The sequence below is a fragment of the Lithobates pipiens genome, unplaced genomic scaffold (genome assembly GCF_037356315.1).
Source record: "Lithobates pipiens isolate NorthernLeopardFrog02 unplaced genomic scaffold, aLitPip1_a1.2 Scaffold_1, whole genome shotgun sequence".
In the NCBI taxonomy this organism is placed as follows: domain Eukaryota; kingdom Metazoa; phylum Chordata; class Amphibia; order Anura; family Ranidae; genus Lithobates; species Lithobates pipiens.
Window position 1 is genome coordinate 203,566,967 of NW_027507685.1, and position 13,792 is coordinate 203,580,758.

A 13,792-nucleotide genomic window follows, 5' to 3' on the forward strand; every position below is an offset into this window, starting at 1 on the left:
AGATTACAAAATACCACAAGTTTTAAAACAAGAGTCAAAGTATTGATTTTCCTGCACTCACACTAGTAGCATACTAGAGGGTGCTGCATGTGTTACACTGGGGCAGTAATAGGCAACGATGTGGGAATTGGCCCAAGTCACACTCTGGAATGGGGGCTTTGTTGGTGATCCACTTACATTTTCATTTGTACGGAAATAGGAACAAACTTTTTGGACTTCGTACATATATCTACATTATCCATAAAAGGGAAACAATGGAGGAAGGTGAAATAGGGAAATTTGCTTCCAAAACAGGGACAACTGGGCTCTGCACACATAAGACATCACACATTTTAACATCATTTTTAGAAGAGATGTAACTCTGATCTTGAGGACCATGTCCTATAATCCATTTGTAAGCTGATAGGTAGTTGAAGGAAGGTTACAGGGAATTCTAATGTTACACTTGTTTAGTTTACACCAATTTGGCATAACACCAAATTCTGGACCAGCTATTTTATTTAAATTGCAGAGACGTGTTGATGCATGAAGGTGCTGTCTCCTATGTACTTATACAGATGTTACTCTATTTAGTGAAGATTTGATTCCCCAAAGAAATTCATAAAGATGTAAGCTAAAGTTTAGACCTATACTAACAGGTACATTAGAGTATTTGCAGCAGTTTGAGATGACCTGTGCTAGATAAAACACATTGGTATATAAAAGGCTTCATCATATATCAATGTAGGGCCTGGGAGGGATCATATTATGAGTGGACCCCAATTACAGCATTTTCTATTTCTTTACATAGGGAATACAAATATTTAGGAACATGGATTCAGGAATAATAGTCAAATTAAGAAACATCAAAGGAGTGGCCAATAAAGTAGAATAAAAATTTTTAGCACGTCTGTGTCCCATTCCTTAGTTCTTGTGATTGGCTGTGGGGAGGCCTAAGTGATACCCTCTAGAAGGTCCACAAAAAGCTATTGTATCTGCAGCTTTACTGCTCTCCTTTACTATAATAGTGTAGTACACTCTGCCAGAAGTCATTTTTTCTTGAGGGCCAGTGACTATAAAATCTCAGATCAATTCTATGCGCATTAACGAAACTCTGCTGGAACCTAAAAAACCCAAGACTTTGCTAAGTACTTTTTAGTCTTAGGCTCGGTTCACACAGGGGCAACACGACTTTTGGAGGCAACTTAGACGTGACGTGACGTGACTTGACCTGACGTGACTTGATGTGACTTGACGTGACTTGGACACGACTTACAACACTACTTTAAGTCGCCCCAGGCCAGGCGACTTGCTGTGGCCAATCAGAGAATGAGCTCTCAGGGGGGGAACTCCTTTTGAGAGCTGATAATTCTCTGAGAGTCGCCTCCGTATAGAAGGAGATCCGACTTGGAGGCGACCTCCATTGAAATCAATGGGTACCAGTCGCCTACAAGTCGGATAGTAGTACAGGAACCTTTTCTGAAGTTGGAGCGACTTCAGTAGTGTGCATTAAGACGGCTCTCATTCACTTACATTGATTTCTACATGTTGTGCGACCTGAGGTGACTTGGGGCGACTTGAAGTCGGATCTGAGTGGCCCCTGTGTGAACCGACACTTAATCCCTTTTGTTTTACTGTTGTATTATTTGTCTCTATTCTGTTGTATTATTTTTTACTACATAATTTTCTTTTATTGTATTAACACAATACTTTAAAAGAGTTAAGCTTATCTCTAATGCTCTAAACCAGAATTAAAAGAATTCCTGTCTCGTTAAACAGCAAGTGTAATTTTTCAAAACATTCCTGTCTGTGTGACAGCATTACAGACATTTCTTAACTGCCAGTCTTCTAACACTGATCATGGTGAATGGTTTGTGTTCCTGCTAAACATGTTATACAGTATATATGGTGGCAGTGCTTGTGTGTCCCAGGGGTTAACTGCAGAGTTACCTAATCTCTTGGAGCTGGCGCCACCCGGTCTTTTAAGGGGTTTAGGATGTGGGGAGGCAAAGCAGGGGTTTATGATCATGTGAACATCATGATTGGCTGTCACGGCAGTTACATGATTGAAAAGCTTCCTGTTAACTGCTGGTAACTGTGCCGGGAGCGCGCATTGGGCATGTTTCTCAGTACAGCTGTATTTGTACTAATGCAAATGCTGCTTGGTGCCAAGGTGCACCCACCGAGGGGCCGCATATTTGCGTGTGGCCGGCACGAAGAAGTTAAAATGGAATTTAACCTATGTCAACTTTTTGTTTCCAACTACAACATTATATCAGCCTTACCTAGCAAGTGATTTCTTCCTGCACTGCGTTGTCTTCTCCTGATCTTTCTTCAAGTAGAAAGTGGCAGGAAAAAAAGGGGTTTGAGAGAAGAGACCAAAGGGGTCTCTTCTGTCATAAAAATATTGTTTGTCAGCATTCTGTTTTTTTTAATAGGTTAAATTCCACTTTAAGTCCCAGTGTCGATTGCTCCAATGGTCATACACACTTCAATAAATTATCAATTTTTTTTCCGACCAAGCTCTATCAGAATAATCACTCTATAATCGTCAACCAATTTGATTGCTATGCCACACACAGGGAAGCGGATTTTGATTGTAACTTACGAACATACGTTTTCTATCATACTTTGGTTTACACCATGTAATTTCATAATCTGATCGATCGAAATAAGATTGTATTCATGAACAAAGTACAGTATATTGTTAAAAGTATTGGTACACCTGCCTTTACACACACATGAACTTTAATGGCATCCCAGTCTTAGTCTGTGGAGTTCAATATAGAGTTGGCCCACCCTTTGCAGCTATAACAGATTCAACTCTTCTGCTTGGCTCAGAGTTTCATCCCAAAGGTGTTTTATCAGGTTGAGGTCAGGACTCTGTGCTGGCAAGTCAAGTTCCTCCACCCCAAACTCGCTCATCCATGTCTTTATGGACCAACATCAGTGCCTGACTTCGCAAATGGGCTTCTGGAAGAATGATCAAACATTCCCATTGACACACTCCTAAACCTTGTGGACAGCCTTCCCAGAAGAGTTGAAGCTGTTATACCTGCAGAGGGCAGGCCAACCCATTATTGAACCCTACGGACTAAGACTGGGATGCAATTAAAGTGCATATGCGTGTAAAGGCAGGTGTCACAATACTTTTGACAATATAGTGTACCTTAGTGCTGCTGAAAAATTGAAAATTGAAACATGAATAGTCACTATTAGTCTGCTAGCACTTAGATTGTGGTTCTGCAAACTGAAAAGTCACTGTGCAGGGTGAGTCTATGAGCGCCATTGGCACACAATGGTTACCGTAGCAGACTAGTGACACAACTGTGGGCAAATTTATGGCAGTGGCTGGGATGTGACACCATGTGTCCCACTAAGGATGCTCAGAAATCTAACGTTGTCTCAGTACCATTTGCAGACATACGATATCAGCATACTAATGGGTAGTCCAAAGCACATTCACTTGTCCTGGTACCTCTGTAAATGAGCAAATCTGGAAGCTGCCCATTCCAGAGTGGAGACTTTAAAGACTGAATACTATGACAGCATTCAAGAAGTATCCTATATTTGTGGTGGGTATTGGAGCTTACCTGAAGCATCCTCTTGTAGGCCAACATCAAAGGCCAACTTATCAGTCAAAGACCGGGATGTTGTGAGGCAACACAGATACTAGATATGGAAGGAGCACAACATTGTATATAAATTTCAATTTGTGGTAATAAAAATGCCTAAAAATATAAAATCTTTAAACGGTTTACTGCCATTAATGCCACATTTCCAAATATTAATTCATATTTTCACAGAACTGTAAAACATTATTTAGCAGAAAATAATTGCCTTAAATCATTACAAGCACTTAAATCAAGGTTATGATAGCCATTTCCACAATGTTAGCCACTTGCACCATATAAATTAAGTGGCATTATTTATCTTGTAAGCCAAATGATTTCATCTTGTGATCTGTGTCTCTATCTGCAAACTGCTACCCATGCATTGTATGAGCTCGGCCTATATCTGTCTTTAGCTTTTGCTTAATTTTCTACATGGTGGCCCATCTCTCTGTACCCTGGGCCCCTGCCCTAATCTTTTTAATTTACATTTGGACTCCGCAAGAAAGCTGGTGCAAATTTTGGCTTTTCTACAACAGCAGTAACTATTCCTGTATTTACTACTAGTCATTATTCTGATTACTTCCCAGGCCTGTTCTCCAGTTTCTGTTGTTTCTAGGTCTCCCGCCTCAACCTTCTGCCTACATTTCACATCTACTTAAGTATTGCCTGCCTTGCCCATTCACCAATGTTTCAACCCTTTCTGAACAACGCAGGCTCTGCTACTCCTAAGGGTGTTACAATGGCCTGAATTTTCATAATGTTACAGTCTACTTCACAAAACGGTGTTCTTTATTAAGTAAGCTGACTACATAGCTGTTATGCAGTCAGTTATTTAAAATGAAGACTGCCACTTTGTTTCATGATTTTAGGGTCAAATGATAGGCCCTTCTGTGTGTTTTAACCAACAATCTATGTACTAAAACATACCTATTTTTTTATCTATTCACTGTACTCCCTTTTTGACCCTGTAAAGTCTGGTAATACAATATTTTTGAATATTGTGGATAGATTTATATATGCCATAGCCGTATAAGTGGTTCGTGAAATATATTTTACCATTGTGTATACTGTGCTAATTGACACACTGACTACCTGAAACATCATGACCAGGGATCTTTACATAGCATAATTCTACTTACCATATCACTGTGGCAGTGCCTCAGAAGAATGGCATGACCGTAGAGTAAAGTTCGGTGCCCCCCACCTTGAGAAGACTGCATGCCAAATAGGGAAGAGAAAACAACAATAAATACATAGAATTTCAAAGCTATGCCCTCCCTGCATCCCTTTGGATGTCTGTACTCATTGGCAACCAAGAACTTTGGACAACTTTCCAGATGATTTCCTTTATTAAAGATACGATAGACCTCTACAGTCTCCAGGTTTATTTTGGACTTTATAAAAAAATCTAAAATTTAAACCAAATCAAAGTAGGCTGCAAGTGACAAAATGCAAGATTGTGCAACTGCAACTAATATGAAAACTGGCCACATACATCCAAATTTTGTCAGTCATGCCACCAATCCAAGCATCTATAGCAATAATCAGGTAGTAAGGTGGTGGTCAAAAAACAAATCATAAAGAGTGTGGCAAAATAAATTTTCTGTGACCATTACTTTGGGATTATTCTCCTTTTTTGAGTATTTCTCTAAGCATGCATCAAAACAAAGTTGGGTGAAAAAGTCAAACTGATTCAGGGGCAAATCAATTAATAGTTAATTAGTCAATATCTCTTCAAAATACAGTGCAGGACTTTCAAATGAAGGTCTGCTCTAAGGCTGGCCGTACATGTCACAAAGTGATTATACAATCCTGTACAGTCTACATTGGATTTTTCAAAACTGTGTAGTGAAAAGGCTTATCTGAAGAATCTGCTTAATTTTGTGTACCATCACGGATGCCCAATGTGTTACGCAGTTGTTGGTATAGCCAAGGGAGACTGTACAATCACATTGGGATATGTAAGGTGCCGATGAACTTTGGGCTGGTGTTCATGGCATAAGTTTGAGAAGCAAGTTTTGCATCCCTAAAAAAAGGTTTGGAAATGCAAAATCCATCTGATGCAAAAAAATAAAAAAATCCATCAAGACAGGCCCTAAGGCTGGTCATAGACAGATGCACCACAGATAGAAACAAATTAAAAGACTTCTGTCCATTTCCCAACAACTTGCTGCAGTGCTCTTCCACGCTCACCAATGGATGGATGCAGCAAAAATTGTTCACTTAATTCAGCCCAAGGTATTTCAGGAAAATGTCCGCTTTTATCAACATGTGCTTCTAATTGTGAGAAAAACTTTTTTTTAATGCTCACCTATACTCAAAGCTATGTTAACAGCATTGCTGGCAGCCTGGCACACATATGAGTAACATTATTTACCTTTACGTAACATGTACCTTTGCTGAAAAGAAGAAAGTGTCAGGCTCCTTCCAGCGCTGATCTGAAAAGCTTCATGAAATTCAGCCATTCTTAGCTGTGGTCTACTCATTGAACACATAACCAGATGCCTAGGGACTTGGTAAGATGACCAACACTGGAGGGCCTGAGGCTGCATTTTCTCCAGAAACTGTGCCTTAGCCATTCTACTACTCGATCCTTACCAGCGAGATTGTTAACATAGCTTTAAGTTAACATTTATAGGACAAGACAAATAGGATACAGGGCAAAAGAGAGGTCTGCTTTAAGATCTGCATTGCCAATGTGTCAAAAGTGAATTACTTGATTTAACAGAGCCAATAATGGCCAGCCCAAACCAGACATACAGCTGGAGCAGTCCTCATTGTTCCTCTAAGAGAGAAGACATTGAGGGTTTCGTGATTAAAAGTGAATGAAAAAAAGAACTGTTTTGATGCAAACACAAACCAGATGCACCCATTCTTCCACACTGCTGAGAACACAAATAAAAAGGTAGAATCTGATTGGCTGCATTAAGCAATGAGAACAGATTTTGTATAGGAAAATTTCGACCCGGATCAGTTTTTAACCAATTAGATGTAAAGTTTACAATGTAAATTAAAATTCTGAATAATTTATTGGAACAATGAAGATTGCCATTAATTCTTCAGAACAGCATAGCACTTCCTGCCCACCGCAACCCCCTGCAAGCTGGAGTCCATATTTAGAGATTCCAAGGTCTTCAGCAACTTGGTAAACACCTGTTAGAAAGGAGGTCTGGTTTATACCATGCAATGGAGGAAGGAAAGAGAAGGAATCATAAAACGGGAGTCAATGGAGGAAAAAAACACCTAGTTTTTGTAAGATGTCAGGTCAACAGAAGAGGAAAAATGTAAAGACTTTGGCACACAGGCTGCAAAACAACGAGACCAGCGGAGATGGAGTTGGTAAGGTCAACTGTTGGAACCACATCACTCTTTAAATCTTTATACAGCCAACAAACAAGAGGATTGGATAATTTTTGTGTCTGCGAATGTCTGAACAGCTGCTGTCTTAAACAGGCTCTTGTACTGTATATATTACCTAGAAAATAAGCATTTATTTTTTACTTGAAAAACTACAGCTGAAACTGGTGCCAATTTTTTCAAACCAATTGATACATGTGTCTCTGTAGGCTCAAAATGTACAGTTGGGAGATTTTCCCTTTGGTTCCTGTGCTGGAGACACAACAGGAAGAGGTCATCTCTACAGAGTAAAGCTGGGTATAGACAGTTTTTTTTAATCTAATGATCAACTGCTCTGGAACTGGGAAGGCTACACACAGATCCATATTTGACCGGTCCCTGCTGAACTGGCCAATTTTCAATAGGTGTGTACCCAGCTTTAGTTAGATAGTTGTCATTGGAACAGATGTCCCAAGCTAACGATGTGTTCTCGACCATTTGTTTTAAAAAAACGATAAAAGTTTGGCTTTTCTATCATTTGCGGCCTCATGCCTTGACAGGGTTCTAACACTTCTCTATTCTGTCTACAACTTTGCTCTAGGTTTGACTTTACCTATACTTTAAGGAAGCTTTAAAAAGTTCTGTAGTAAGAGTTTTATTTTGTAAAGGCAGTGGGTACCAAAGGAAGGTGCTACTTTTAGATAGGTAATATTAGAAACTGATCTTTGTTAACAGTTAAGACTGAGCTCCCTAATAATTAAAACCTTGCCATTAAAAGTAACCTGTCAGGATGGAAATATAGAACCGTCATTGTTGCAGCAAAGGTTATAGGTCATCTGCAGTTGGATAGTTGAGATCAAGCAGTTGACCAATATTAGACTTCAAGATAATTTCCCCTCCAACTCTTTGACTTATGTACCATGCTTCAGCCAAGAAACTAAAGCCAAACAGGCTTCATGTAACCTTGGTTCATGATACACAGCATTATAGAAGTTAAACATGTAGGATGATGACATCCTTTAACTATAAAAACATTTTACGAGTCTAAGGCCAAAGGATCAGCACTTCGCTCTGAATATTTTGGCCTAATTATTGCTGCAGGAATACAAATGGATTTGTGTTTCATTATATAAATATTATGTGTAACTAGTTGTCTTTAATCTTTACATTAAAAGAACATCTGAGTTCAGAAAAGAAGCACAGGATGGGGGCCAGTCTATTTCTAGAGTGATTTTAAGACAGCTGATTTGAAATCCGAGTGCAGAAGAATTTCAGCACTGTGTAAAAGAGGAGCTTGGTCACAGAATCTCCCCTAAGGATTTGCTCCATCATGAATTTTAGTGTCATTGTGAGCCCCAGAGTTAGCAGACTGGATATAATGTATTACTAAGACTAGGCGGCAGTAGATAGGGCAGCTAAGAAGGCAAAGGGAGAAAAAGGAACAAAGTTTACAACTTGGAAAGTTCCTGTCTTGTGTGTGGAGTGATGAGGTTCCACCAGCAAACAAAAAAAAAAAAAGGAACGGGAAATCACAGGAGGGATCAGAGCAAGGCCACAAAACATACCCACTTATCCAAATTGGGTGCCTAGCATGAAGACCAAAAGAAAAGAAAAGCCAAAATAAAACACAGAAGATATTAGGTCACAAACAGCTCAGCAAGGCAGCCTAATAGAATCTGACATTTTGAGACAATCTGGACAACAAGACATTTTGTATCCTGCACTGATTAAGTTAAATGAGGACAGATTATGTATACATGGACTTTTTGGTGTCTTGCTGCAGAAACCTCAAGTGTAAGCCAACCACCAAAATGATGATTAAGTCAATGGTGCTTATTAGAGTTCAGATGTAATGGCTCTCCTAGGCAAGATAGGCAGGGCTATAGGACTTAATGGACCCGTGCCATATTGCTGAAGACAAGTTGATCAGGCTTGGTCAAGGTTTTTGGTACTTTGGTGCTGTCTACACATGTAGGTATGTGCCATACACAGCACAATCATTCCAAGGAGCAGCAGCAACCCAAAAAGCAGGAGGCAAACTTAGTTTAATTATATCCGAGTTCAGTAATGCTTTTCAATAATCCTTTGCAGGTAGCTCAAAGAGTGCTTTCAAATATAGGTTTATTTTAATAAACGTCTGCTAAACCCAGCCATCCATAAGCTAAATTACTTTAGTCCACCCAGTTTCCTACTTCCCTCCATAGCACTAATGAGGCCTCCCCCTTGGTGTTTACAGGTTGTCAAAATAAATTCTCTTCAGCTATAAATGGCTTGAAGGGAGCCATGAACTGAGTATATGTCATCTTAACCAGTGCCAGATTTATAATGGGGTAAAGCGGCAATGTCCCCCCTCCAAGTGGAAGCCCCAGACTTCCTTTATATAAAAAAAAGACACTTATTTTCCCTTGAAACTTCAGTATTGTATTTGTTGAGGAAATTGTCCAGTTTGCAGTCTTTGCCAAGCCCAAGTCATGTTTCACTCCATCTCAATAGGCAGTTTTATTACATGATGAACGGATTGTTGATACCCTTCCAGGTGGTAATGTAGCTCTTAGAATATATTTGACCATGATGGCCACTAGATGTTCAGGAGAAAGGTCATTCGGCAGATTAGCACTGATAACTAATTATATGAGAACCACAATGACCCAGGAAAGACCAAGTGCTCTGTGCCTACCGGCTGTTGAGAGCAGTGTCCTCAAGATCGGTGGTCATCAACCCTGTCCTCAGGGCCCACCAACAGCCCAGCCCTGAAATACATCACAGGTGATAGAATTTGCTGCTCGGTGACTGCAGTATTCTAGTCTGCATCTCCCCAAAGGTACTACATAAAACCTGGCCTGTTAGTGAGCCCTCAGGACAGGGTTGATGACCACTGCTCAAAACGATATAGTTTGATGAGTTAGGCAGTCCACAGACTATATGTATAAAAATTATTATAGCTGCACTCGGTTAAAGAATCAGCAGCTGAACACTAAGCCAGATATTGGGCATGAAGTAGTAGTATAAAATATAAAGTGCAGCACTAAATTAAACTGAAAATATAAATAACACAATGCCTACCAGCATGTGAAAAATATAGTGCAATGGGCAATGATCAATATGCAATATCGCTATAACTAATATGCAACATTGAATAATAATGAAATTAATAATATCAACATACAACTAACATAATACAATATAGCATATCACAGTGATGGCGAACCTTGGCACCCCAGATGTTTTGGAACTACATTTCCCATGATGCTCATGCACTCTGCAATGTAGATGAGCATCATGGGAAATGTAGTTTCAAAACATCTGGGGTGCCAAGGAGTCACCATCACTGGCATATGACATACTATAATGTGCAAACATGCAATAAACAAATGTGAAAATTGTGTAATATGGAATACCAAAGTGAAAAACAATTATTTAATGTGTGACTAATATACAAATATAAAAAAGAAAGAAAAGTTCTTATGAACTAATGTTTAGTGAAGGAGATCCCAGAAGTATTCAGTGGAGGAGAACCCACAAGAAGTGGGCAGCGTTGGTCAGATGTTTGACAGGTGCCAAGGTTCACCATCACTGTCATATGCTATATTGTATTATGTTAGTTGTATGTTGATTTTATTAATTTTGCTATTATTCAATGTTGCAGTGAAAACAAGGCAAAAAAGTTCTTTGCAATTTAAAATCCATGAAAGCGATCGCACATGCGCAGAGCACGCGAGTGTGGCGTCCACACTCACACACTCTACACATGTGCGATCACTTTCATGGATTTTTAAATTGCAAAGGACTTTTTTGCCTTGTTTGCACTGGAGCTGCGCCCCCAGTTTGAAGCATATGTATGCAGCATTGCCAATAAACCACTTATGAGACAATACTACACTATCCTGGATACTAGGTCTTTTGTCTCTTTACATATTTTATACACTCTGTTGCTGAGGCTATCAGATGTTCTGGCTGCTGTTTACCGTACATAGAGGCTTCTGGTGAGAGACACTTGGAGATCCTTCCAGTGGATCTTTGAATCCAAACAATCGCTTTTTGACGCCCCCGAGTAAGGGTGGTCACTGGCTTTCTGGTAAGCCTTTTATCTTAAAGGGATTGTAAAGTAAAAATATATTTTTTTTAAATAGCAAACATGTAATACTCCACTGTGCAGCTCATTTTGCACAGAGTGGCCCCGAACCTGCTCTTCTGGGGTCCCTCGGCGGCTGTCTCTGTTTCCTCCTGCAGGTACTTCTCACGTTCATGCTAGCTCCCACGCATGGTGAGAAGCACCTGCAGGCGCGCTCTCGTGATACAGCCGGCGGCTATAGCCACTCGCTGTATCACATGGCCCTGCCCCAGCGCGCTGCATCATTGGATGTGATTGACAGCAGCGTGAGCCAATGGCTGCGCTGCTTTCAATCCATCCACTCCAGCCAATCAGCGGCCAGGCTGAGCGGCGAAGAGGACGGCGGGGATGAGCGCGGGACTTTCACTAGAATGCATTAAGGTGAAAAAACATTTACCTTTACAACCCCTTTAACTATGGTGATGGGTGACATGCTGTCAAACATCTGACCAACGCTGTCCACTTCTTGTGGGTTCTCATCCACTGAATACTCGTAGGACCTCCTTCACTGAACATTAGTTCATAAGAACTTTTCTTTCTTTTTTTATCGGATTTTTATATTTGTATATTAGTCACATATGAAAAAAAAAAAAATTTGTTCACTTTGGTATGCCATATTGCACAAGTTTCACATTTGTTTATTGCATGCTTGCACAGTATATTATGTCATATGCTATATTGTATTATGTTAGTTGTACATCGATTTTATTAATTTCACTATTATTCAATGCTGCATATTAGTTATAGTGATATTGCATATTGATCATTGCACTTTACTGTTCACATGCTGGCAGACATTGTGTCATTTATATTTTCAGTTTAATTTAGCGCTGCACTTTATATTTTGTATTAGTCCACAGATTATGCAATTTTCTTTCCTGCACTATTGTCTTCTGCCAGCGGGGAAGCCTTTCTGATGGGCAGAACACACTGATTACTGCTGGCACCTAAAGCCACCATGATGATCGATGGGTCAGCTTGGGTATAACTAGCCTACCCATAGATCAATGGGATCTCAGCCAGTCACTGCTGAACCCACCAAGAATCGACCCATCTATGGCCGGCTTAAAGTTATTGTAAAGGATTGTTTTAAAAAAAAAATAACAAACATGTCATACTTGCCTCGTCTGTGCAGTTGGTTTTGTACAGGGCAGACTGTATCCTCCTCTTCTCGGGTCCCTCTTTGCTGCTCCTGGCCTCTCCCTCTAATAAAGTGCCCCCACAGTCAGCAGCTTCCTATGGGGGCACCCGAGCAGAGTCACAGCTCCGAGTGTCTATTCAGACACAGAGCCTGACCCGGCCATGCTCCATCTCTCCCCCGATTGGCTGACTGACTTTAATTGACAGCTGCAGGAGCCAATAGCACCACTGCTGTGACTCAGCCAATCAGGAGGTGTGTCCTGGATTACTTAGACATTCGTGGGCATTGCTGGAGAGAGATGGGGCTCAGGTAAGTAATTAGGGGATGCTGGGGAGGATGCTACACACAAAGTTTTTTTTATCTTAATGCATTAAGATAAAAAACCTTCTGCCTTTACAACTCCTTTAAGCTAAAGGTTATGCAGATGGTATGTGCAGGAAGAAAGACGTTTTGTAAATATTGCAGTGTGATGCATAACCATGATATATGACTTGCCAGTTACAATTACCCGTGTAATGTGTATTCTAACAATTAATAGATATAAGAAAAGAAAAAAAAATGACTAGTGTCTTCTTCGGAACCGAACATTTTTTTTTTAGAACAAATACAGTTTATCATTCATTTCAGTTCACTGTTTTATTTGTCAAATAATTGAATTTCTATGTTGAGGGACCCCCCCAACTTGAAGTGCCCCGGCCCCCCCAAGGTCTAAATGTGGCACTGCTTTTAACATGAAGTCTCAAGTAATTAAGGGACACCGGCCCAGTGAACGATGAATATCATATATCTGGACAGACTGTAAACAATGGAGACAGCCACTGCATCAGAGAAGGGGAGACCTCCGGAGTTCGCTTAGTAGAAGCTTAGTTAGATCTATCCTCCTTATACTGGTCTCTTTCAAGGCAAATAAGAATATATTTTGGTTACTACTATTTTCACACCCATGTCTTATACCTTTTTAAAAAGAAAATATTATTTTGTTAAAACAGCTTTACTACAGGATCCATCCCTGAATTGCTTTGCAGAGCATTCTGGGTTTTCTAGAGAGCGCATCTGTAGCTTCTGTCTTGGTGGTTGTCTCTTTGTAATTGAAATTTCATATTTCAATTTTCAAGGAGAGAGGAGGATAGGAAAAGGAGTTACATTCTTTGATTCATTCTGATGCGTGCGTGTAATTTGGGTGTCAGCTATTCAGCTCTAGACTAGCTTCAGTAAAGCAGTTAAGGTTATCCTGGTGAACATGTAAAAATAAGAGCCTAGTGTTTAATGTGCTGGCTGTGAATAGTAAATATGAAAAAATGATATATCAATATTTCATATTTACCCAATTAAAAAAGAAAAACCTTTAAACATTTTACTTTTTTGTCCTGAGCATAGTAAATAAAGAAAATGGATAGAAAAATAGCATTTCTTCTGAAAGATTTTAAACTCTAGACAGTGTTTTTTTTTTTTGCTGTACAACACTCAAATGTAAAAGTTTTGAATGTAATTTTCCCTTTAAAGTGCAGTGTGAGCAGAGCAAGGACATAAAACTGTGGTCCACGGAGAGCAACACAACAGGTTTGCTTTAATGATGGCGCTCAGAGCTGCTTATGCTTACCCTCCGTTCAC

The 13,792-nt window shown here is 39.9% G+C and overlaps 1 protein-coding gene across 13 annotated transcripts in view; it reads right to left on the minus strand.

Moving 5' to 3' along the window:
- RYR1 (ryanodine receptor 1) overlaps positions 1–13,792 on the minus strand; it is a 347,489-nt gene that overhangs the window by 231,079 nt on the left and 102,618 nt on the right. For 8 of the 13 annotated variants that reach the window (XM_077480559.1, XM_077480542.1, XM_077480491.1 and 5 more), the window contains exons 4-6: positions 8,495–8,515; positions 4,733–4,807; positions 3,573–3,651 (exon numbers count right to left, since the gene is read on the minus strand). In XM_077480559.1, the coding sequence (XP_077336685.1) occupies positions 3,573–3,651; positions 4,733–4,807; positions 8,495–8,515 (175 nt within the window). The remainder of the gene's footprint in view (positions 1–3,572; positions 3,652–4,732; positions 4,808–8,494; positions 8,516–13,792) is intronic. The other 5 variants (XM_077480582.1, XM_077480567.1, XM_077480575.1 and 2 more) reach the window with 1 other exon arrangement.